This window comes from Penaeus japonicus, unplaced genomic scaffold (genome assembly GCF_977035675.1).
Source record: "Penaeus japonicus unplaced genomic scaffold, GWHDUDI00000001_assembly GWHDUDI00000004, whole genome shotgun sequence".
Lineage (NCBI taxonomy): Eukaryota > Metazoa > Arthropoda > Malacostraca > Decapoda > Penaeidae > Penaeus > Penaeus japonicus.
In genome coordinates this window covers 18,124,140-18,149,139 of record NW_028234406.1, presented here as the reverse complement: position 1 = coordinate 18,149,139, position 25,000 = coordinate 18,124,140, and the positions used below count along the sequence as shown (strand labels likewise).

General features: G+C 35.4%; 2 protein-coding genes across 3 annotated transcripts; one reads left to right on the top strand and one right to left on the bottom strand.

The window, feature by feature from the left end:
- Nucleotides 1-1,116: 1,116 nt before the first annotated feature.
- On the top strand, nucleotides 1,117-4,895 carry LOC122259018 (selenoprotein F). Its single transcript, XM_043025466.2, has 5 exons — nucleotides 1,117-1,189; nucleotides 3,359-3,483; nucleotides 3,690-3,805; nucleotides 4,026-4,074; nucleotides 4,295-4,895. Exons 1-3 carry the CDS (start codon nucleotides 1,142-1,144, stop codon nucleotides 3,775-3,777), a joined length of 261 nt encoding a protein of 86 aa, XP_042881400.2. The 5' UTR covers nucleotides 1,117-1,141; the 3' UTR covers nucleotides 3,778-3,805; nucleotides 4,026-4,074; nucleotides 4,295-4,895.
- Nucleotides 4,896-9,588: 4,693 nt separating this feature from the next.
- LOC122259017 (tRNA (32-2'-O)-methyltransferase regulator THADA) lies at nucleotides 9,589-24,404 on the bottom strand. 2 transcript variants are annotated; one of them, XM_086536144.1, is made up of 16 exons: nucleotides 24,382-24,404; nucleotides 22,609-22,728; nucleotides 22,163-22,268; nucleotides 21,831-21,976; nucleotides 21,190-21,699; nucleotides 20,486-20,681; nucleotides 19,822-20,006; nucleotides 19,161-19,333; nucleotides 17,947-19,003; nucleotides 17,582-17,701; nucleotides 16,749-16,899; nucleotides 15,870-16,090; nucleotides 15,425-15,637; nucleotides 15,034-15,201; nucleotides 12,141-12,301; nucleotides 9,589-11,731 (listed from the first exon to the last, which is right to left on the bottom strand). In XM_086536144.1, exons 2-16 carry the CDS (start codon nucleotides 22,687-22,689, stop codon nucleotides 9,736-9,738), a joined length of 5,484 nt encoding a protein of 1,827 aa, XP_086392270.1. In that variant the 5' UTR covers nucleotides 22,690-22,728; nucleotides 24,382-24,404; the 3' UTR covers nucleotides 9,589-9,735. The 2 variants fall into 2 exon arrangements, with proteins under 2 accessions (XP_086392270.1, XP_042881398.2); XM_043025464.2 differs by lacking the exon at nucleotides 24,382-24,404 and adding an exon at nucleotides 24,115-24,240.
- Between the last annotated feature and the right edge of the window lie 596 nt (nucleotides 24,405-25,000).

The following is a 25,000-nucleotide window of genomic DNA, read 5'->3' as shown; positions in this document are numbered from 1 at the left end:
TATGCTGAAGTTCATTTGCTGACACGCTGAAGAAAACGATGACATTTGCGAATCATAGATTGCTAGAATGTTCGACCTCTCTTTTAATCCTTTTCTCTCTCCCATCTAGCTTCTTAAATATTTCCTTGGTTTTGGAGAGATATCGACCTGCCTAACTAGACTTTTCCAGTTTCAGCAGGGATTTTGATGATCACTTTCCATCTCCTAGTTAAGTTTTTTTTTATACTGTACCTATCTGAACTGAGTCGAATGCCTTTTCGCAAATAACAAATGACACACACAGAGGCTATATCCCTCTCAATTATAAATGTATGCGTGTGTGTGTGGGTGGGTCTCCAGAAGGGGCTCTTTTATATGAAGTTTTATTTTGATGCAATTTCATCACTGAGTTTCATGCATTTGCAACATTTAAAGAACCTTGTTGTGTGTTGCATAGTTCACATTTACGACATATTTGATACGTATCATAACGTCATGCAATTCACTCGCTGAGTATCCATGATTTACCTTGACAACCAACTTTGCACTTGGCGGCCGTGGGTACGAGCGAAACAAAAACTATAATTTAGGATGAAATAGCAACGAAGAGATAAATAGGAAGAGAGAGACAAAAATATAACAATGTTATAACTATCGATATTGGAATATATAAGCTGTTCACATTTTTGCTTTCCCTCATGTAGTGGCATTATAACATTCTTTGAATTCCCTGCCTTATTTTTGCTTATTTTCTTATACATCCACTTATTTTGTAAGTCACACTAAGTATTCAAAGTGATAAAATAAGAATGACCAAAATGTATCCTCACTTTTGTTCACAAGAATTACACATTCATTCTTTTGTCGAAGAATTCAATACTGATACCTAACTACTAAGATTTATTAACATAAACATTGAATTCACAACCGAAACTGGTATAGAAATACATTTACTTGATACAAAACATTACATACATTACCCCTAAATGACGTAAGAGTAGGCAAAAGAAGTTGTTTTATACGCATTACCCCTAGATGACGAAAGAAGCGAAGGACCAATGAGCTTGAAGTATATTAATGGCGTCACGACCGTCAGCCAATGAACGAGCAGTGCGTGTGTTGACAGGAGGAGAAACAACAACTCGCCCAAGTCGCCCTCACCATGATGGTCGACCCCGGCGGGATTGGCCTCTTTATAGTGGCCACGTTGGTTGGTATTTTGCCATTATATACAAAATCATCATTTTTTTTTGTCTTATAGAATATATATTGGTTTATGGTAGATTGAGTTTGCCCATTAACTATTATATGTGCAGGAAGAAATATTTTTTTCTCTGAGGGTGACAAATCAGCAACTTGAAATGTAATTCATAGTTTTTAAACCACTGTTTATATTCTAATGGTTTGATTGTTTCTCATCAAGAGTAAACCGATTTGTCCATTCATGTCAAGATGAGTTCAATAAATATGATACTTATCACTAAAAACTACGGGATCGCTTTTCTGTCAATGGTAAAATGAAATAAGCTATAATATAATTGTATTTCTGATATACATGTAATAAAAGGTAAATTACAATTATCAGTATGAATTGTAGACCTTGGCAGTGTATCATGTACCAGTGTGAGTACTATTTTACCAAAATACAAGTGGTGGAGGGTTGTTGGCAGGGGTGCTGAAGAGACACAGGCCACAGTGGTTTTTTGACAATATAAATACTTTTTTTTTAATTTGTAATAACTGTCATAGAAGAAAAAGGTTTTAGAATTCATCAATGTGCTGAAATGCGAGATGAATTAAGGTAGTATTTTTACTAGGTAATATAGCACAATTGAATCATGTCATCTCTTAGCCATAGCTACAGAAGTTGTGTACACATAGAGTATAATCCAGCTTGCACTTTGGTTGTTGTAATAGATCTGTATGGTGGTTTAAAATTGATCAGTGCGTGTGCAACTGCAAAAATTTACTAAAAATAGCTAACAATACATTTGACAGTTAATACAGTAAATATATTAGTTGTTACTCAATATTTTTGGTAAATATTGACCCGTGCATTACACCCACATGTCTATCATACCTTTGGTACTTTTTCAAAGGTTAACAAAGCTCCCTCACATGTATGGCTTGTATACCTCTTAAGGGATTATTGTCAAATATCTTGCAGGTATATATGTAATGTAGAGTAGTTATCCTTGGCCATAGTGCTAAAAGTAAGATTGATTTATTTAATGTTTCTACTAAGTAGTGCAGCATCATAATGATAACTACATCACTATCATATTAGACATATATAGATAAAACATAAAATTCATAGTAAGGTTGACTCTTAAATGAAAGGTTTACTAAGCATTTATGCTATGTGGATTTTTTTCTGTAGCAAGATTTGTCTCCAAGTGTCCTGTAAGAATGTGTTTTGCAAATAAATTGATTCTGAAGGTCTTAACCCTTCCACAACAGGTATTTTTCATCAGGTTGGATCACTTTCACACTGTATTCTCTTGTTAACCCTCTCGTGACGGGTGGTACAATACTGTACCGCGCATATTAGGCCTGTTCGCTGGGGACACGATATGGCGTCGCTTATTTAACTGATTTAGGCCTATGCGTTCGAGAGCCCCGGCATTGTGACATGCAAGGCTGGAATGCCCCCGTCGTGAATGGGTTAAAACACTTGCTAGTTATTCCTTTAGTTGTGTAACTAATGCATCATACTAAATGCTAATTAGTATCACTTTGCTAATATATGATACTTATTCATATATCATACCATAAGTCTAGAAGATAATAGAAAACTCAACATCTTAAGAGCCCAGGTCGAACATCTTAAGATGTGGCCTGTCTTGAAAGGGTTAGCTCTAAATGATGGATACTGTTTGTGATAAATTCTGTAACTGTAATTCATTCTGAGACAATGAAGAGAGGTAACATTTAATATTTTAGTTCCTCTTGAAAGATTATTATTGTTTTATTGGTTTTATTATTAAATACCAAATAATTAAGATGATGAAAATTATTACAGATAATAAAATCAAGACAAAATTGAATTTTGTTGACACCAAGAATAAAAGGTCATTGCTGTTTGTAAGAGTTTACTTATACTTCTCATTCATCCACACATTGACTTCTTAAAATAGAACTATCCCATTAAAATGAATACTTCAAGGTTGATATAAAACTTGTCATTTATGTGGGGAATATAATTTGTAGACATTTACCTTTCAGGAAGCTTAGTACGTTTCTTTAAAGAGAGGAAAATTTTGTTATGGAAGATACTTTTTTCTCATAGTTTTATAATTATCCTTTGTCAGTTATCTTTCTTATTATAAGGACAATCTCAATTGTATAGTTGCTTACAAAAATAAATCCAATGTTGCAGTTGTCGATAGTGGAGGCAGTACAAGAACTGTCGACAGAGGAATGCTTCGCAGCTGGTCTCAACAAGGCTAACCTCCTGTGCTCTTCTTGTGATACACTCAAGGAGTTCAACCTTGATGTACTAGAGTAAGTTCGTCATTTACTTGGATAATAATGTAGTTGAAGTCGATGTTTATATTGGTTAAAACAATGGTATTAGCTTGTCTGTTATAGATTTTTTATTATTGTTATTGCTGACGATAGTATGCTAAAGACTTTACAATTATTGACTCATATTTTTGCTTATTTTCTTCCTGTAATGAGCAAATGCTAAAAATACCATCACCCAACAGAGCAAATTGCCGTGGGTGCTGCAATGTGGATGATGTAAATGCCACTCCAACAAAGTACCCACGGGCCATCCTTGAGGTCTGTGGATGACGACTGGGAGCATTCCCGCAGGTCCAGGGTAAGAGTTCAATATTTAGTTAGTTAATAAATTGGAGTGGAGATCTGCAGATTTTTTTTGGTCCTTTTTCCCCATTTTTCTCATTCTTTTACTTTCTTTTATTTTCATTTTTGCTGTCTCCCTCCATGGTTAAAACTTATCAGTGTTTAAGTAATGTTGGCAACAATTTGTGTTGGACTTTTTTAGTATGCGAGGTTAAAAATGTGTTTTTTATTTTCAGCATTCGTTAAGAGTGACCGGCCTTCGGCTTTCCCAAATCTTACCATTAAGTAAGTATTGCATAACATATAAGAACGATCATGTATACTTATGACTGTCACATTTCCCAGACCAGTATATTTGTCAGATTCCCCCAGAACTTTTAGGATATTTCACAAATTGAATCAACTTAATTTTTGGGCAGCTCTTCCTTGAGTGCCTTTGTAAACAGGAATTCAGTTTATCTGCTTTTTTGTTTCTTGCTATACATTAAGGTACCATTATTTACAGGTATGTAAGAGGTGCAGATCCCATCATCAAGTTGATGGATGAGGATGGTGATGTTATGGAAACATTGGCGATAGATAAATGGAACACCGACTCTGTGGAAGAGTTCCTTAATACATATCTAATACTGCCGGGACAAGAGGAAGCAGCTGACGATTTTGAAGAGTCTAACCTTTTATAATGACTTTCCCGTAAAATAATTACCTTTTAATAAATTTGATTATCATCGAGTGCAAATAGAAAAATTCACCAGGATTTGTAGTACTTAGGCAACAGACACCCCTTTTTTTGTATATCCTTTTATAGTGAATATATTTTGTGCATTTGTTAAAAAATTGCAGAGAAATCCTCTTAATGTGTAAGCTTTCTTTTCGTAGATCATTAATTGCCAGAACTTCCAGTATGCTAAGAAGCAATCTCTGTTAAGTAGTTGTTGTTGTGTGGGCCATCTGTAGTGGAAAGTCTCCTAGGACATGGATTAAGTATGATGAAGGGGGAACCATAAACCATAAGTGGAGGGTTCTTGCGGATGGAGCTGTCTTTGTTCTGTGAGACTGCGCTACTAATGTCTTCTGCAACAACAATAAAATCATTTTATTACTAAGATGGATTTTTATTTTTACCTTTTTCAAATAAATGATAGAGGAAGGAAATTTTCAATCTTTTTAGCTAGCTACTGAGGAAAGAGACTAGACTGAAGAATTGTGACAAAAAAATATCCTGAACTATCTTTTAACAAAAAGATCAAGAAAAGATATATGCATTTGAAAATATAGTGGTGTGTGCATGTATATATATTTCATTTTTATCAACTGCATTATTTCTCATTGAAAAGTGGGATAATTTGACTAAGTTTCCTATAATTTTTACCAAAATACTCATTGGCTACGGTTTTAATGATAAGACAGTAAAGTGTTATCCTTCAAATTTTGATGTAATAATGGACAATAATATTGTCTGTGGTTTGAAACCGTGCTGGTACCACAGTACCAAACAAGGTGATTTGCTAAATTATTTGCTTGCAAAGAAACTAAATATTCTTACTGTCACTTGAAAACCACCTTGGAAAGCCATCTTTTATGTAAAAACAATGCCTAAAAATATAGAGGGAGCTTGAAGGCCAAATATTAAAAGTACATATTTCTGCACAAAATCATTAAAGTTGGCCAACCTCAAGCCCCATCCACAAAACAGAGTAAGGTTTGTCCGTTGTGCAATGTCTGCAGGCACACTTGTATTGTTGTCCACAGTATCCAGTCAAAGCCATGCAAAGTGAGAGGGGCTGGGCAACATTCTTGGCAAGCAGGAATGGTGAAGCATTCTATTGAGCAACCATGATGAGGAAACCAGTGGAAAGCAAAATCAGTAGATAATGGCTGTACCACACTCGACCACTTACTGACAATACTGACTTCCCACTCATGACCTAGGCCTCAATGCAGATGGCTTGCTTAGATATAACCCTCATAATGGAGCATATATTTTCCTAACTCCTGCCAGCAATATAACAAGTGTGCGCATCTTCCCTTTGAGAGATTTCAGTATGTATATATAGCAAATGTCTTGACATTATAGGATCTCATCCATCATGTTGGAAATGTTCCAATGATGTTATATATCTGTTGTGAATAAGTTAAGTCACAGCAATGTGCTTATAGAACAATTTTTTTTTAAATTCATTAGAGAATGTATCAAATACAGTGAATGTCATCAACAACAGGACCCATCTCTAATTTCAATATAGTATGATATTCTATCATTTATTTGCTACTCTTCTATACATTACCAAAATACAAATTTGCATTACTAAATGCTAATAATTCATAGGGCCATACAGTGGTCCAACATGTCAAAATTTTCCAACTAGGCCACAAAGCAAGAAGAGAGTATGTCAAGATACTGTAAATGCTCTTCATATTGTTATTTCCTCATGTAAGTGAATTAGTGACTAACCTATCAAGACATACATTGTGTCCTTAGGTCACTTAGCCCAATCCTGACGGGCCCGACAAGAACTGGCAACCCCCTACGCTGAGCCTAAGTAATATCACCTCGGGGACGTCACACTGGTGTGTCGCCCCGTCATCAGGCACAACAGTGTGTCACACAGGTGTGACACATCGTCGTCATTGGGTTAATGTAGCATTCTCATTTAGCCTGTTAATGATGGGTGACGTGTTTTTTCGTCATACACAACATGAGCTCTGGCCTGATGACGGGTGTCATGAAGTTTGAGGATTTTGAATCACTGTTATTTTATTGTACCACGAGTAATGAGTGAGTGATGATGACAATTGCAGTCATAATAATTATAACTGCTGTAATATTAAGCAAAGTGGGTTTCACCCAACATCCAAAACCTAGCTGGCACTACTTTCTTCTAGCACCTGCAGGAGAGAGAGCCTTGAATGGCACCCTTTTACAGTCTCTAGCAAGCAATATCTTTATAAATGGCACATGCAAGTTGTCGACCTCTTGCTCTAAAGTACCACAGATGAAGGATGTACAGGCAGAACGAGAGGAGGGTGACTTAAACCATGCCCAATGTCTACAATGTGCCCCTGTGCCATCAGGGATGCTTTTTACTGTGGCACTCACAGGTTTCCTTCGGCTTGCCAAGCTCTTCATGTTATCTTCATTGTGGATGGTTATACATTTTGTATTTGTTCATGGCAGCACACAATTATGAAAAAATAAAGTTGCTTTTTGTCTTCCCCTAAAACAGCAATACTTCTATTACACTTAGTATAAATTAAAAAAGAGCCGGTGATATAACAGATATGTCTCAAAATGCAGTAAAACACACAAAAATGGCTCAAGCTCTACAATGAGTAACTGAAAGAGAGTGGGAAAAGTCAAGGTATGTTGCGTGAAGCTGCTTTACTCTGAAAGAAAACCCATCCTGCAGCCTGGGTAAGTAAATGTATCCCCTGTCTGCAATGGGTTAAATTAAGGAAATGTCATAATACATGAAGTTCCTAACATGATGCAAAATAAGATACTGTAAATAGCATAATTGAAATAATAGATGAGAATTCCCAATTTGGCAGAATCTGCTACCCTCTCACTTGGTTGCATCAATTAACCTACTGGAGATGAGAATTAAATTGCTAGCTGTAGCCTTAAGATGGGCACTACTGCCAGCTGCATGGCACTTCTTTGGGTTTTATTTCAGAGTGAGGAAACCCCACATGACAGATCACATTCTGTCTCGCTTTCTTTCACTCATTCATACTACTAGTCATTTATGAGTTGGTTATATTTTAATGTTTTACTAGATTGTGAGGCATATGCATGCCATCTGTCAGTCTTTATGTATGTTGAAATGGACTGAAATTGTAGCATAGAGTTCATATCAGCTCAATGACTGAAGTTTTACAGTAGTGTGGGAGAACAAATAGAAATCATCCCAACTAAAAACCTTGAAGAGATGGGAAGAGGAAGGCAACCTGTGTTTACAGTTGAGTATCAGAGCATGAAGTAGCCAAACTGGCACAACAGAATATTGCAGCCACTGCACATCATCTAGTTCACTTTCCTCTTCCCATCTTATCTGCACATCGTGCACTGCCAATACTGCAGGCTTGGGGGTTCGATGTCTCATTGTGTGTCATGGCTTCCTGAACCTGGCCCTTGGTAGAGACCATGTATGGACGCCCTTGATGGCTTTCTTTCCTGATTGCAGCCTATATATTTAAAGAGATATGATACAACCATGAGAGTTTATGCAGCCTCTCTAACACCATGATGCCCTTAAATTTTACTATTTAAAGTAATATTTAAACAGGACACCTCCATCCCCTACCATCAAGTATGTCATAATGATAACTATTGTCATGTACATCTTGATGCCTAGTGTCAAAACCAAAACTCAACTGGTTTCCTGCTAATGTCATTGTATTTTCATCCAAACAAACTGGTTAATAAATTTAGAGGTTTAACCCACACAGGACAGGTGGTACAGCATATGAACCGCGCATTCAAAAGCCCAGTTGCCGGGCGGCACAGTATTGTGCCAGCCATTCAATTGATTTAGGCCTAATAATTTGAACGCCCCGGCATTTGGACATTCAAGGCTAGAATTCCCCCGTCGGGAATGGGTTAAGAAGCATAATATGAAATACCACAGCACTATGTACCTTTGCTACATATTTAGCAGGTATTTTGTATATTTTTGAGACTATATTAGTTTTAATATTGAATTTCAAGCATCAAAACTATTTGAAAAATACACAATTTTTTACATTTTTGTTGCACTGTTTTTGTTTAGAATTCAGTACTTACTGGAACTTTGTTTTATCTTTTCTGGTGGATATTGTTCATATCTTGCATAAAACACATATTGCTGCTATTATGCTGATTTGAGTAAAACCTAGTCTCCACTGAGGCTATTTCTGCTGATGCTAACATGAAAGATTCATAACATTGCAAGTGTACCTATGATTTGTGTCCAGATCATGTATACAACATATTGTGTGTGTGTGTGTGTGTGTGTGTGTGTGTGTGTGTGTGTGTGTGTGTGTGTGTGTGTGTGTGTGTGTGTGTGTGTGTGTGTGTGTGTGTGTGTGTGTGTGTGTCTGTATGTGTATGTGTGTATGTATGTGTGTGTGTGTGTGTGTGTGTGTTTGTGTGTGTATGTGTGTTTATATGTTTATATATGTATATGTATATGTGTATATATGTGTATGAGTGTGTATATATATACATATACATATAATGATAGTGAGATAATAAGAGCAATGAAAACTGCCCTGCTCCATTCTATGGGCCCCTTCCTGAAGAGCATAGCCTGTGATGTACTCTTCCCTATGCTTCATGATGGGGACTACCATGCTGCATAAAATTAGGGCAGTTGTGAGGCATGCAGCGTGTTGAAAAAGTCTGCTGACAACACTACAACTAATGCCTCCACTTACTTATTTAACATGTTAGCACAACATGAGGTTCATTGTGGATGGGCTTTAACAAGATGTATACTTTGCAGATAATAAATTTGAAAGCACAATATAGGAAAGAATAAAATATGACAAAGAAGTCCCTTTGATTAAACTGTCAAGGTTATTGTATGATTATTTAGAGCAGTTTAGTATATAAACTTAACCCACACAGGACGGGTGGTACAGCATGTGTACCGCGCATTCAAAAGCCCAGTTGCCGGGCGGCACAGTATTGTGCCGGCCATTCAATTGATTTAGGCCTAATAATTTGAACGCCCCGGCATTTGGACATTCAAGGCTAGAATTCCCCCGTCGGGAATGGGTTAATATTCAGTGAGTTAATGTTAATGAAAAATTATATTTGTTCCAATCCAATTTATAATTTATTTCTTACAAAAAATTTACACTATTTTCAATATATTCAATGAGTTAATGTTAATGAAAATTGAAATTTATTCCAATCCACTTTTATAATTTATTTCTTACAAAAAAATTACACCATTTTAATTATAACTTCTTAAAATCTACAGCACAAAACTTGCTACAATCCCATGATACTGGAAAAGCAAGATCAAGGTGAACATTAAAGAAATTACTTATTTGTAACAAAGTTTTACACGCCAGTATGTATGTACTAACTGCTACAAGCAACTCTTTCTGTAAGGTTAGTACTGGGCTGCTGGACAGCTGACTATGAAGAATAAACCCCTGTCTGTTAAGATGCTGACATTCTTCTGTAAGCCAAACACATCCTTCATATTGCACTGAACCTTTGTGGTCCTTCAGAGCTTTCAATAACAATTCAGATGTAATAATACTTAGATGCTTTGGTTCTTTATATAAATTCATTGTATGTGACTGAAAGAGGTATGACTTAGGTTTTACAGGATTTTCTCCATTACTGCCAGATTTAGCTGGGGTTAGCTGTTGGTTACTAGATATTCTCCATAATATCCTCAGAAGGTCCCAGTCTCTTCTACTGACACTCCATGATGCTAGGAGTCCAAAAAATTCCCGTAAAGCAAGATTTGGATGAAGTAAATGTACGTTTTCTGACTGTATATCATTCCTGTTTTCCCTTAGAGACTCTACTATGTGACAAGCAGAATCTCTGATGGTGGAATCTTCATCTTGCAGGAGCTCAACACAAGCAAAGACTAGTTGTTCACAGCAGAGAGGCTGAAGTTTGGGCTGACCAAATAACAATGTTCTCAAGGCAACCTTTAGAGCTTCACTTGCTGCCAACCGGTAATCTTCAGTAGAGGTTGGAGTTGCATATGTGTTGACTAAAGATGAGAAAGCTATTAGTATCTCTGTTCTGATCTCTGTATCAGGCCACTGATTGCAGTCTATACATTTAAAAAGATATGATACAACCATAAGAGTTTGTGCAGCTACTCTAACACCATGATGTTCTTTGAGTAAGTGCAAAATACTCTTTAAGCTATCTTTAGTTGGTGTGTGGGTTACATATCCTTGTTCTCTGACTATGGAATGGAGAGTCTTTAGAACTAGATTCCATTGCACTGTGGTATGTCGTTCCAGCTTTCCCCACAGAAGCTTTTCAATATCTATCAACCATGGGCTGCTTTTGTACTGTCTTATGTTGTCTTGCAAATAATCAAAGCAAATTTCCTCCATATCATTATCTTTTGAAATACAAGATGTTAGATATTTTTTCATTTCATTACCAGTTAATTCCTTCATTTTTGTTTTACTGAGAAGCTGAACGTATTCTGCTACTCCTGGATGAGCATGATGAAGTGCCATAGGTTCTCCAAAATTAACATCTGTTTTAAGTAACTGACATATTCTCATTGAAAGAACAATATTAACAAAACATATGTTTTCCAATTTTGTCAACCCTAACAATGCTGTAGTTATGTCTTCTTTTACTTTAGAATTATTTTGAATGTTTGGGTAACTTGTTAGGATATTCATTAATGTCAAAAGACTTCCATGAGTCTGATTACTTGTTATTTTATCCTGCTCCTGCAGCAGTTGAACATGGTTATGAATAAGTTGTAACACCTCCTCTAATGGAGTAAGGGCAACAATAGCAAGAGAGGCTAGTCTGCGCACTGTGTGTATAGGTGACTCTAAAAGTCGTGTTGTCTCGTTACGGTAACACTGGAGTATGTTACTAATTTCAGCATTCTGTTGTAAACCTGTCCCTGGTGACAACCTTGCTAAAAGGCTGAGAACTGGTACCAAGCTGGAGGACACCTTAATAGACATACTGTCCCCGAACTCATTAGTAGCCTTTATATTGCTATTTTTCTCCTTAATCTCAGATTCTGATGATTTTTCCTCATTTTGAAGTGTCTCTCTTTCTAAAACTCCCGATTCCAAGAGCATTTTCAACAGGGATTGAGCAAGAGATGGGTGTCTAGTTAAGAACTCTGGTGCTGTCAAACTGTTCAAAACAGATGAATCATCCCGTACCTTCTTCTGTCCAACCATTCTTGGAACTACAGCCCCATACAGTTGCAAAGCAGCATTCCTGTAATGAAAAAAACAGTGGGAAATGAGATAAAAAAGTATGATACTATATTTTTGTATCAGCACTAAACTGTATTTTCATTATTCATGACAGAAGCTGCATACATACAGGATATGTGGCAATGTTTAATGAAGTGTAGGAAGCATATATGTATTTGTTTATCATAATTTTGGCTAACAGAAAAAAAATTAACTCATAAGTTGGGCTATTGGTATGCTTGGCCTTAGAACTTATAGTATTTTCTATTCAAAACCTATCAAATACTGGAAGCTCAAAACTGTAACTAGAATATTAAAAAAAGAGAAAAAAATGAAGAAAAAAAAGAAAAAACAATAATTACTCATATTTCTGGATCTAGCTGTCTTATATCCATAACTGAGACATAAATAGAAGACACAAACACCCTTACCTTAATGCCCAAGAGTGGTTGGTGAAAGCCTGCAGACAGGTACTAGTTATGGCAGGTAGATGGAGAAGCAGATGGTGTGCTAAGGGAGCATGCAAAACCAGAGACTGCAGCATGTGAAGTGCCAGTACTGGAGATGCATCTACTGTGCTTTGTTCTTCATACTGTAGGAATTCAGAAGAAAAAAACATGAACAAAAAATGTACTTCCTCACAAATTGGAAAATGTGGAGCATTTTTAATGAAAATGCTATATTTGTGTTTTATAACTATTTGCCAGCAAACAAACAAACACACACAGAGAAAGAGAGAAAGAGAAAGAAAGAGAGAAAGAAAGAGAGAAAGAAAGAGAGAAAGAAGAGAGAGAGAGAGAGAGAGAGAGAGAGAGAGAGAGAGAGAGAGAGAGAGAGAGAGAGAGAGAGAGAGAGAGAGAGAGAGAGAGAGAGAGAGAGAGAGAGAGAGAGAGAGAGAGAGAGAGAGAGAGAGAGAGAGAGAGAGAGAGAGAGAGAGAGAGAGAGAGAAAGAGAGAGAGGCTGTCTGGTTAAAAGTGTAACTATATTTAATAAGAACACACTGTTACAGTTTCTTCTAAACGTGGAGAAATATAACCTCTTTTGATTACAGAGACCTAATTCTAACTTTATAGATACACCTTGATTATAGACACACTTTTCAGATAAAATCTGTTTTTTTCTGATATATCATTTGAAATTAAAACGTCTATTTTTCCAGAAGCAATTTGTATTATTGCAATTAAAAAACACTCTAGCATTTCTTGAAGTACAGTCTTGGACAAATAAGTACACTATTCTGTTGTGAATCAGATACAGACAGATAGAATCAATGCTATAGTGGATTAATAGCTCAAGAGTGTAGCGCATGAAAAATATGACATATTGAAACCAAATTATCCTTATATCCATATACTGATTTACTTATGGATCTTCAAATTACGAATACCTTATAACTAATTGCGGACGGGTGTCATGACATACATTACGCAGGAGCTTTGGCCTGACGATGGTTATCATGATGTACATGACGTTCAGGGATTTTGGATCACTGTGCTATTTTACTGTGCTATGAGTAAGGAGTGAGTGAAGATGACTATTACAGTCATGATTACAAAATTACTGTAATATTAGGCAAACCTAACATCCAAACCCTTGATGACACCACTTTCTTCTAGCACCAGCAGGAGAGAGAGCCTTGGATGGCACTCATCTATGGTCTCTAGCAAGCACTATCTTTATAGAGTGATGGCACATAGCAAGATGTCGACCTTTGCTCTAAAGTACTGCAGATAAAGGATGTGCAGGCAGAACGAGAAGAGAAAGGTGACTAAAACCAATGCCCAGTTTCTACAATGTGCTCCTGTGCCAGTAGGGATGCCTTTTTGTGTGGCACTCACAGCCATAAGCACAGGATTCCTTCCTCTTCCCTACCTCTTCCTGTTGTCTTCATTGTAGATGGTTATATGTTTTGTATTCATTATAATAGTACACAAACACAAAAAAATAAAGTTGCTTTTTGTACTCCCATAAAACAGTAATACTTCTATCACACTGAATATAAAGTAAATAATGAGCTGATATGGATCCTATACTACAATTTTAGTCAACTGCAGCATTGATAGAGCCTGTCATATGACAAATATAAGTCTCTAAACACAATAAAACACACAAAAATGAAAAGAAAATAATGGCTCTAGTTTTACAATGAATGACTTAATAACAGTGGGGAGAGTCGAAGTATGTTGCATGAAGCTGCCTTGCTCTAAAATAAAACCAATCCTGGAGACTGGGCAAGCAAATCTATCACCTGTCCACAAAGGGTTAACAAGTGTTGTAGTTGAACCCAGGCACCAGGAGGATAAATATATAATCCAATAACATGAAGGTACTCTACTGTCTTATTTTTACAAAAGAGTGCAAATGAAATTAATAAATATACTAATTTTTAAAATGATAATTATTATTTTTTATTATTGAATTTCCTCCCAATTCAAAGTAGAAATCTACATTACACCTTGTTTCTTCTGGCAAGATTGGTGGCAGTCTCACCAAGTAGATTTCCCAGAGCATGGTAACAATTCTATCCTATACCACATGGGTCACCAAATAAAATGGTGAAAAGCTGGCTATGTCTTCTACTTTTCCATCAATATCAATATTTGCAAAGTTGTGGAATCTTCTTCCATTATTCCGTTCACAAATGTCCACTTCTACTGTGGCTTCTCCTCAGTAGAAATTCTTGCTACCCATATCATGAAATTCTTTCTTTTAACTTTCTGACCTAGCATTCTAATCTCATCTGATAACTCATAACTATTCATTTTCTGTTATGAAAGTTTTCAAAGTGGTATTCCCCTGTACTTTCATTGTTTATTCTACCAAGGGCTATATACATTACCTTTAGTGTAAAATCATGCCATTTCATAATTATTTCCACCTTCTACGAATGTGCAATAACTGCAGTGTAACTCAGTAACTAAGTCTGTCAAAAGTCTTAAAAGAAATAGCATGTCAAAAAGAGTTGTTCTTGCTGCAACATTCACACCTGGAAATATAATATGAAATAAGAAGAGTGCTTTCCCCCCCTCAACATTTTTACCTCTTTACATGTCCCTGAAAGCTATCAAATTACCCTTGGCAAAATATGATATAAGAAAAAAGTGACTGGTAATAATTATTACAAATGATCAAAACTATAAGGTTAGTTGCCTATACAGATTTGCCAGTTAACTGTAATCTACTGGTAATTTCTGTTTGCCTACAAAAAAATTAATATAGTTGAGATCAGGTACACCTAGTAATTGACACTTTAGTGACTAAGCACTTGTGGAGCCATCTTTGTATATACTTATATGCACTCCTGCCATCAAAGGGTTAACTTACCTCTAACTGGCTGATATGGATTAGTCTCAAAACAGTTGTATTGATGAGATCAACATTAGTGCGAGGTGCTGCCCCACAAGCAACTTGCATCATCATTGCAATTCCTGCTGCTCGACGAGTCACTGAAGTTTGAGCTCCTGATTCTAGGTGATCAAGGACTTCCTTCACCTGTAGATGATAAATAAAATGGGATAGTATAGAATGGGAAAGTTTGAAATGAATAACAAATACATCAAATGAAATGTATATTTATTTGAACTTGTGCCATAACATATACTAAAAAATAATCTGGAGAAATATATATATTCAATTCAATATATATATATTCAATTCAATACTCCTGTGAATCTTTTCTCTACTGCCTCAGATAATAAAATTTCTCAAAACTCACCTGTTTGTATATGAGATGGCCAAGATTGCTATTACTGCTGAGCAGAACAGAACAGAGTTGACCATAAGAAGCTCTGGCAGCCTCCATTGCACCCTTGTGCCTTGTGGCTGTCAGAACCCTGACAACAACACCGTGAAGCAATTTTTCCACAAGACTTTCTCTGAGGCATCCTATCCAGTGTGTGACACTCATACTTGTTACTGCACAACAAGACTGTAATAAGAGGGTAATATCTACTCATCAAGATTTATATAAAATGATTATCTAGACAAAAATCCAGTTTTACATTAGCATACCATCAATATTATTCAACATTTGTCTTCAGTACCTGAAAATGTAAAGTGTTCCATTGATTATCATCTTAATGATAACCTAACTTTCATTTGTAAGCTATCTTTCAAAGAAAATTGAACATCTCTTCCAGTCACATAAAAACAAGACAGACCTTCATAGTTTGCCAACAGCATGCCAGAATCAGCTGATGATTCCCAGAGATAGCATTATCCTCTATATCCACCTCTTCTTCCTCTTCTACTGTAACTTCCACATTTTGTTGGTACTGGAAGTGCTCTTCACAATATGGTCTCTCTTGCACACCCTTGTCTTCACATTCCTTTATAATCATTTCTATTGATTCTCCCATCTCAGCAAAGGAGGGTGCAAAAGCTGTAATAAGATGTCATTTTCTAAATTGTGTCCTTTCTTCTGAATGACTATACCAACAAGTTAACCCTATATTTCCCAACAAGACAAATCTGTTATATAAATTTCCATTGGCAGTAAATTTGGACTCTTCTGTATCAGATCAAACAAATTTGTCTAGTTTCCTTTTCTCAGAGAAGAGCAACTGGCAGCCTATTAGTCAAGTCTGAGGACAACCACATGCAGTTGACTGAGCAGTGAGCCTCAGCTGGACTGAGCATGGCCATGCTGTCAGCAGGTAGCTAAAATATGTGTGAAGCTTGGAGCTTCCTTCTTACCTTCTTGATGATGTATTATCATGATGATGAATTTGTCACCAACATTACAATAATAAAAATTAATTTGTGACCAACATGACATAGTAGTCACAACTGCATAATTACCTAGATTACATTAATTACAAAGAAAATTGAGCTTTGATAGGCCAATGTAAGTTTAAAAACCAAAGTATTACTTTGCGAGGTCAAGGAAAGTATATGTGGTCAATAACACATCATTGCACATTAAGTACAAAGACTAGATCCAGATGTATTCAGTAAAGTCAGAAAAGAGCACTACTGGTTAAAAAAAAACTATTTTCATTCAAAAAGGTCTCATAGAAAGTCAAAAGAATGCAACATACCTGAACCATTTGGGGATGCACATGCCAATTTGGCTAGCATGTATTCAATTATATCAATTAACAAGTCTGTTAGGTTTGTCATGAATTCTTGCACATCTTCCTTTGACATTACTGTAGTTAATGCATCTCTGCATAAACAATAACCCAAAGCCTGCCAAAGTAAATGTTTCAGAAATTAGAGCATCATACTAAAAGATAATTTACTACTGTACATACAACACAGAAGAAACCTCCATAGAATCAATAAATTATGCATACATTTCCTTTTGCATTAAGGTGGAGAATAATTTTGATAAAGATAACCTTGTCTTTTGAAAAACAGCTCCTTTAAATACCTATTAAGAATGGATAAATTGAAAATACCCAGTTTTACATGAAACAATAACAATTCACCCTGATCTAAAATTTTGTTTCTTGGCTCATTTTATATTAGTGATGCATTGATACCATAGTCAGCATATAATGACTAATTTAATTACAGATGCAAACATTTAAGTAGATAACACAAATGAACAATCAGGTAAGAGGAAATATTTTGTGAGTGTTGTTGATGAGTAAAGGGAAGCAGCACTGCTTGTAAACATGGAAACAGTATTGCAGGAGGTACCACAAAGTCTTAAAGCATTAATGGATGTGCTTTCCTATCATAAAAAAAAATCCTTGTTACAAAAACCATTTGTCTATTTTCTTATTGCCATAAAAAGTTCAAGTTAGGTTTAACTTCAGTATAATTTAAGTAATAATATTCTAAGCTGGACCTAAAGGACTAATCTGTAGCTGCCATAGAAAAGGAAATAATACTTATAATCACAGGATACATTTGGCACTTTTACCATTAATGAGCCATGGATTGGACCCTTTTGTGAAGCTTCTAGAAGGTTGTCCTGAGCAGCTTCAAATTGCGATTTCACTCGACAAAAAAGAAAAGTCAGCAAGCTTTGAGAATCTTCAGACTGCAAGAATATGGGGGATATTAAGCATTTTTCAAAGACTCTTCACAGAATATCTTAATAGACACTTAGGACATATAGTTTATATTCATATTTCAAATTATATGACTATGAATTGATGAGGTATAACACAAGTAAAAGGAATGTTAATCGATCTGTCCTAATAATTAACATATCTTAAGGACAGTTAACTATCCACATAATGTACCCATTTATAGCATATATTCCATAGACCATAGGACACTTACCTTCAGCATATTGGTGATGTTGTGACCACTTGCAAGACAAGCTGATGTGACAACTTTTACAAGAGTAGCTCCACTTTCAGCAGAGCTTGCTTTGGGAGAATCACACATGGACAATCCTCGCATTAACCATAATTGAGCATCTGAATAGCACAGTGAATTTTCTGAACACTCCAAAATTTTGAGTGTCCATTCAGCTTCTTCTCGTACATCATTCATTTCATCCATACATGATGAAAGTAACATTTCCTGAGTCCAGGGTAAAGTAAGATCCACAATCTTATGAGTAACTTCATCTGCTGAGATGGAATTGATGAATCCACTAACAGTTGCACATCTTGCATTTACCAAATATTTACCTAATTTTGTGCTGTCGTAAAATGCTAAAAGGATTTCTCTATACAATTGCAGTGAAAGTATTCTTCTTTGGTAGTTTCCTTCTGGTGTAAGGTTTTCATGGAGAAAATGTACAAACCATATCAAAAGTTCACAGTTCACCTTCAGTACTGGCAATTCCTCAAGCAAGGCATATCTTAATGGACCTTCTGAATCTCTACTTTTATAACCTGCTTTCTTTAGTTCAGCATGACAGGTGTCTCGAAGTCTTGTTACAAGAGATTTATAACATTTGATAATACTTTGTCTGAATGGAGCAGAGTCAATGTTCATATTCCATTTAAAGAACTCTCTCAAAAGTTCACTTTCTTTAGAAGAAACTGGCTGTGATCCCTTCTGGGTACAACACAGGAAAGCAAGTGCTTCTCCCCTTACTACCTCATCTATGTAACATAAAGCAAATTCAACACAGCCAATAATAGACTCTGCTGTTATTTCATTACTACTTCCAGTTGCTTCTTGTCTTTCCTTTATCTCTGTTTCTTCATCAAAATTATCTTGCAAGTTCAAAATTCCAATACTGCGAGCAACTCTCAAGATAGCCATACGTGCAAGCCAGCCTGAAGAACAGTCCTGGCACATGGTTATCAGTTCATGGTATACATTGCCATATTGACGGAGAGTGGGCGGGAGCCACAGAGTGAGGATATGTTGCTGAATCATTCTGTAAATATAAAATTTACATGAAATGGTATGTATCAGGTGATTATTTTATATAGATTTATAATGATTGTTTAGTAATTTCATACAGACTTAAATCATTATTGCTGAAAAAACAGTTTTACTTCAAATGGATTAGCAAAAAATACATGAAACATCACCTTTCTTGACTGTGTAAACCATCACATATAGTATGGAGGAAATGCTGACGCCAAGCATGGACGGATAACTGACTAAGCACTATTTTGTATACATTAGTGCCAGCTGAGGCCAGATGGTTCACCTTAAGAGACTGTGTTAAACCAGTTGGTAATATTGGATGCTGCTGTAGGGCCTGAAGAAAAAAATTCTTTGTTATATATATAAATTACATAAACACAATAACTAGTAACACCTAAACACCTGACTCAGATATTCATGCAATAACTGATAGCCATATCAAAGTCTTTTTAACCCATTAACACCGGGTATTTTGAAATGTGTAAGCCTAATACCCCAGGCTATTTGCCAGTTGAAGCCATGGCTACCCATTAAACAGACGATCACCTTGTGTGCCAGCCATACGAAAAGCCATGGCATGATATTTCTTCCCCAGTGGGAAGTGTTGCCACCATGTGACATGATACCATGTAATCTGTCATTAAGGGGTTAATGAGATAATTTGATAGGAAAATTCAAGAATTCAGCAAAATACTAAAACTTTGAACATATTCAACTATATTCCAAAATGCTTAATCAAGATTCACACTAGAAATGAAACTTTGCTTCACTATGGTGAATTTCATTTAAGAGTAATATAAAGTTTGTTGTGATCAACCATACCTCATGTGCCCCTACAAAAGAAATGGCAAGACCTAAGGGTGGATAGGTGCTCTTCGATGTCCAAGCAGCAGAAGTGACAAGAGCATCCAGCATGTTGCTGGCTAGTACTTTGGCTTGACCTGGCTGTTTGTCATCATGCAGCTCTAGTAACTCTGACATACACAAGTAAACAACATCACTGACACCTGCAAAAATATTGATACAAAATTAGATAAGTTACAGACTACAGGTTATGGATAATAATTTAAGGATTATCTGTACCTAAAGTAAGGGTAAGATCCCTTCTAAGTTCAATGATATTCAAGAATATGTAATACATCACACAATATCACCTCTCTTTGTTGCTGGTGAAGAGGTTTATGGTTATTCAGCAGCAATGGCTCAATAGGAATGAAAATGCATAGATATGTGGATGCTCTGTGATGAAGTAACAAGTGAATAACTATTATAAACAAACAAATGGGAAGATAACCATGTAAGTAAGTCACTTTATATGTGGCTATTTAAGGCATTCATTAAAATACTATATTAGTGAAACGGTGATTAAATGCATAATAAAGTTCATAAAAAAAAAATTAAAATGACAATTTCTAAATAGTCATTTAACAATTTTATTCAAAATAATCCAAATATGTTAAGCTCATTAACCTCTACTTCCACTCACCTTTAGCTGGATTTTCCCAGTTAGAATTCAAAAGATGGAACACAGTATTGCTATCATCAGCCTGAAGGGTGAACATTGGCCAGGAAGCTGGATGTTCCTGCTCTAAACAACATCCTGTTTTTTCTCCCTTATCACACAGTGCTTCCTTTAGCAAGTTACCATACTTCCTCACACATGCAATCCTTATGTGAAGCACCTGCAATTAAGAATCTATAAATCATTTTATATTTGTACTGCATCATTAACTAAGACTGCAGTCCTATGCATATTAAATTGCCCTGATTTCCTATATAGTTTTCTTAAAAAAAAAATTCTGGATAAAGTTAAATAATGCTGAACAAGCTTCCTGTTCCAATACATTATAACTTAGTATCTCAGAGTTCGGTTAAAGCACAATGGAAATTGGCATCTGAAATCAACCCTTATCATTGTCACATTTTAGCACCTAAAGTAGAAAGATTATTAATCTGTTATTATAATTTTTCTACCTGTTCTCACTAATTGTAATTTCACTTACACACATATTATATACACACAACAGAACAATTTGAAAAAAATACTCTTGCTATAACTATTCATGCAAAAAACAGAAAATATTGATAGTAAAATAAACAAACAATAATTCATCATCATCATTCCAAGTGACTTGTTATATGAATAGTGGTAGCTAATCAAACTCAACAATAGCAATGTTATAAACGCACCTGAAATGCCTGAAAAGTGTAGCTTGCCGCAGATTTACACATTTTCATGACAATTGGATGTACATTATAGAGAAATGGAATGTTTCTTTCACTGCCACTTCCTCTATTACTTGACAAATATAACCAAGCAGCATTTGAATTGAACAGTCCATGGAAAATCAAAACAACTGGGAGGGATGGTGTTATCTCTTGACAGAATTCAGCTACCTCCTTTATCATCACATCCCAGCAAGACCAGTCTTTATCTTGAAAATTTCCTTTCAGAGTCTCTGCTTGACTTACAGCATTTATCAAACTTAAGAAATTCACTTCCATATCCCCTGTACAAAGCAGAGCAGATGTAATGCATAAAGACGTTGAAACAATCAAACTGCAGTCAGATGGTAATTTGTTGCTCACAAGCACCCTTAAAAGTGACAAACGAACTGTTTTCAGCTGTTGTTGCAATGCAAGGTCCTTAAGTAATTCAGTTTCCAATGGCAGAACATACTGAAAAATGCCATATACTGCCTGGGAAGAGACAATACAAAGAAATAATAAAAGAATATACATAATTAGCACAGAAAAAAGGTTTATACACTATCTTCAAATTATGGAATACATGAACCTCATTCTCACCAACTTAATAGAACTCTTAATACCTTTACAGCAATATGAAATTCTGACTGTTTCCTTGACTCTGCTACATGTAAGGAATCAATTTTCCCACAGCAAACCTTCAGAATCTCTTCAATACATTGAGATAAACCTTTCTTGAGAATGTAGTTCCCATCTGACAGCAGAGTTGCTAAATCAAGAAAGAAAATGCAATTAAATATTATCAATAAAGGCAAACTAACCTACACACATACACACACACACACACATAAATATATATTCATATATAAACAGACTGACAGCGATATATAGATATGAACTATAATAACCTCAAATAATTTTAACAAGCAGACACATATAGAAAATAAAACTTTACCAGTAACAAGCGCTTTAACAGGATCATCATCCATCAACTTCCTAAAATTGTAACTGATCTTCTCCACCAGCAGTTCCTGATCACAGGGCTTTAAATTTTCAAGATCCTGAAAAAAAGTCACTTTTTATTTCATATATTTCATCAACCCTGACCAATCAAACAAACAGAAAACTTTCAATGTCCATAATTTGCAAAAAATACACACACAAACATACTAACACACACAAACACACACATACACACACACACACACACACACACACACACACACACACACACACACACACACCTACTAAGTTTTCTGATGAAATTAGCAAATATGAGTAGAATTTTATTGTTTTTTGTAATAATTCATCCTAATTTTGAGAAATGCATATACACATGAGAATTTTCTTTATAAATAAGTTATAAGTGTCATTCAAAGCATAAGGATCAACTGTACTAACCTTACTGATTCTTCTTACTATCTTTTGATTCACATCTTCAGCAAAAAGCTTTGCTACTGCTTCTTGTATAATGTTGTCCATTGTTGATATATTAGTATTCAGTACTATTCCATTGTAATTCTGTTGATAGTTATAATCAACTGTCACATTTTCATATCAAGGCATTAAATTTCAGCTATGTACACATGAGATTCAGTATATAACAAATCTATGAATAATATGAATGATCTTTAAATAACTGCTTATGGATCATAATAGTAATAATAATGTTAGAAAAATGAAATATAAATAGAATGATTTATTTCCAAAAATTGAAGGGGTAAATAGGTAGTTCTGCTATTTGACTCCTTGGTGAATAGGTCTTTGTGAAACATTTATGAATCAACTCATTGCAGACAAGGGCTCAAGCAAACTAATTGGCCATTAGGACAAGATATTTCTGATGCTGCAGGCTAGATATTACAGGTATTGGAAAGCTGTTGCTCTGTAAACTGGGACATGACATTCATAAGACCTAATGACTGTGAACATCCTTCAAAAGTTAGCTGTTTACGATGCTGCGTTATGTATGCAATGATGCCTGTCTTTTTGGACAAAATGACACCCATCCACAAGAGTTAAAAAAAGAAAAAAAAAACATAGTGGACAGTCTCCTCTACTAGGTCCCTTCAGGCTTGATGATGAAATCCAGTTTTACTTTAAACTGTTTTGTAATCTTTCAAATTAACTGAAGTTGACCAACTCATTTAGTGTATTGGGACCATATGAAGAATCTTCCTTCAAGTACCCAACTGAAGCATCTGCCCCTAGACTCTTTCATATAAAGAATGTAGCCCTAACATCTATTTTGAAGAATAAGATGTAAAGATCAAAGAAGATATCACTGTTCAGATTAGCTGGAATTCAAAGGATATCATAGTGCAATATAATTACATACAATAGAATCTCATACTCATAACAAATAGAGTGATGTAGAGTGTTGAAGGGCCATATGAGTATAGTACATAGATATTCAGTTCCAAAATAAATCTTTTTTGCTACTTGAATTTCTGAAGATCCGAGTACATAAGTCTACCCTGAATCCTTGTATCATCTTGATCTGAAATCTATGCCTGTGATTCTTTGGCCTGAGAGCAGACAACTAGTTTGCAGAATCACAAAATCCAGTTCATCGTTCACCATCCCAACTGTGATTCATGGCCTTAAAGAATGGTACATACTCTCCATTCATCTCTGGAAATTATCTATCCTGCTTGCACCAGGGCTTCTATTTTAGGGAGGAGAGTAACAGAATCTAGTTGATGAACAACATCCTATTTACTATTGGCATACATAAGAGCATGAGGATCAACTGAGGACCTCCCTGCCATCCCTCAAAAGACTCAGGGGGAAAGTATTCATATGGGCTGTATACAATTTCTACCCCTGTTGTGTGAGTATAGCAATGTGCTGTGGTGTATGAATATATGTATTAGTCAAAACATAACGGTACCAAATTTCGTTTACATTCAGCAATGAACAGTAGTGCATTTCAGAAATAGACATCTATTGTTTCTTCACTTGAATTAAACTTCGAAAAAACAGAAGTTGCTTTCTCATTCTGATACAGCAGAGTGAATATTTGTTTTAGCATAATATTTCAGTTTTCTTTACTGAATTATAGAAGTCCATAAAATTGTTTTCGTAATAATAAATAGGTGGAACTTGTAGTCTAAATTTCAAATACAAACTAACATTTCAACTAACTATTCATCAAAACAAAATCTAAAGTACTTTTTGAGTTGTGGAAGAACACGTCACTAAAACAGGTTAAACATCCGTGATAAAACAACCAATTCATTTTCAGACTATGTGAAAATATAATCATATTTTTACTATTAAATAATTAGCAACCTAAAGCACATTGGCCATGGAAAGATTGGGTATATAGATACTTTTTTCTCCAATACAATCGCCTTTAAGTATCCCAAACGCACATGTTCTTGTTATTGTTTACGTCGCTTATTTTACAAGAAATGAGGAACAACACTGACAAGTAAAACCCCTTTTGCCATTTCATTTCCTGGTTGACCATTCAGAGAACATAACTTCGTTGTGAATAGGGATTTAATGACTATCGAGGACTTTTATTTTTTTACGTAAATTGCTTCTACAGTTTGTAGAAAGTCAGAGTGTGCCATCCAACATCCTAGAATCAATATTTAAATAGTTTTTTTTTTCATTCATTTTTAGAAAGTAACTCATAAGACATATCTGCACTATGATATTTTTTGCTCATGCCTAGGCATTACATTACTTTACATTACTACAAGTACTTTTACATCTAGAGTACAGATGAATTTTAAGGGAGCAACGGGAATATTACTTCGAACAAAGGATGCTACGTGAAACT

What these genes read in the sequence shown, in the direction of transcription:
- LOC122259017 (XM_043025464.2), bottom strand. Translation starts at nt 24,153, where the DNA reads ATGTCTATTTCTGAAATGCACTACTGTTCATTGCTGAAT. An exon ending in GCCATCTCATATACAAACAG is followed by an intron (nt 15,202 to 15,424) that starts GTGAGTTTTGAG and finishes TATCATCTACAG; the next exon opens with GTGAAGGAAGTCCTTGATCA. An exon ending in AACCACTCTTGGGCATTAAG is followed by an intron (nt 11,732 to 12,140) that starts GTAAGGGTGTTT and finishes TTTTCATTACAG; the next exon opens with GAATGCTGCTTTGCAACTGT.
- LOC122259018 (XM_043025466.2), top strand. Translation starts at nt 1,142, where the DNA reads ATGATGGTCGACCCCGGCGGGATTGGCCTCTTTATAGTGGCCACGTTG. An exon ending in TCTTTATAGTGGCCACGTTG is followed by an intron (nt 1,190 to 3,358) that starts GTTGGTATTTTG and finishes CCAATGTTGCAG; the next exon opens with TTGTCGATAGTGGAGGCAGT. An exon ending in TTCAACCTTGATGTACTAGA is followed by an intron (nt 3,484 to 3,689) that starts GTAAGTTCGTCA and finishes ATCACCCAACAG; the next exon opens with AGCAAATTGCCGTGGGTGCT.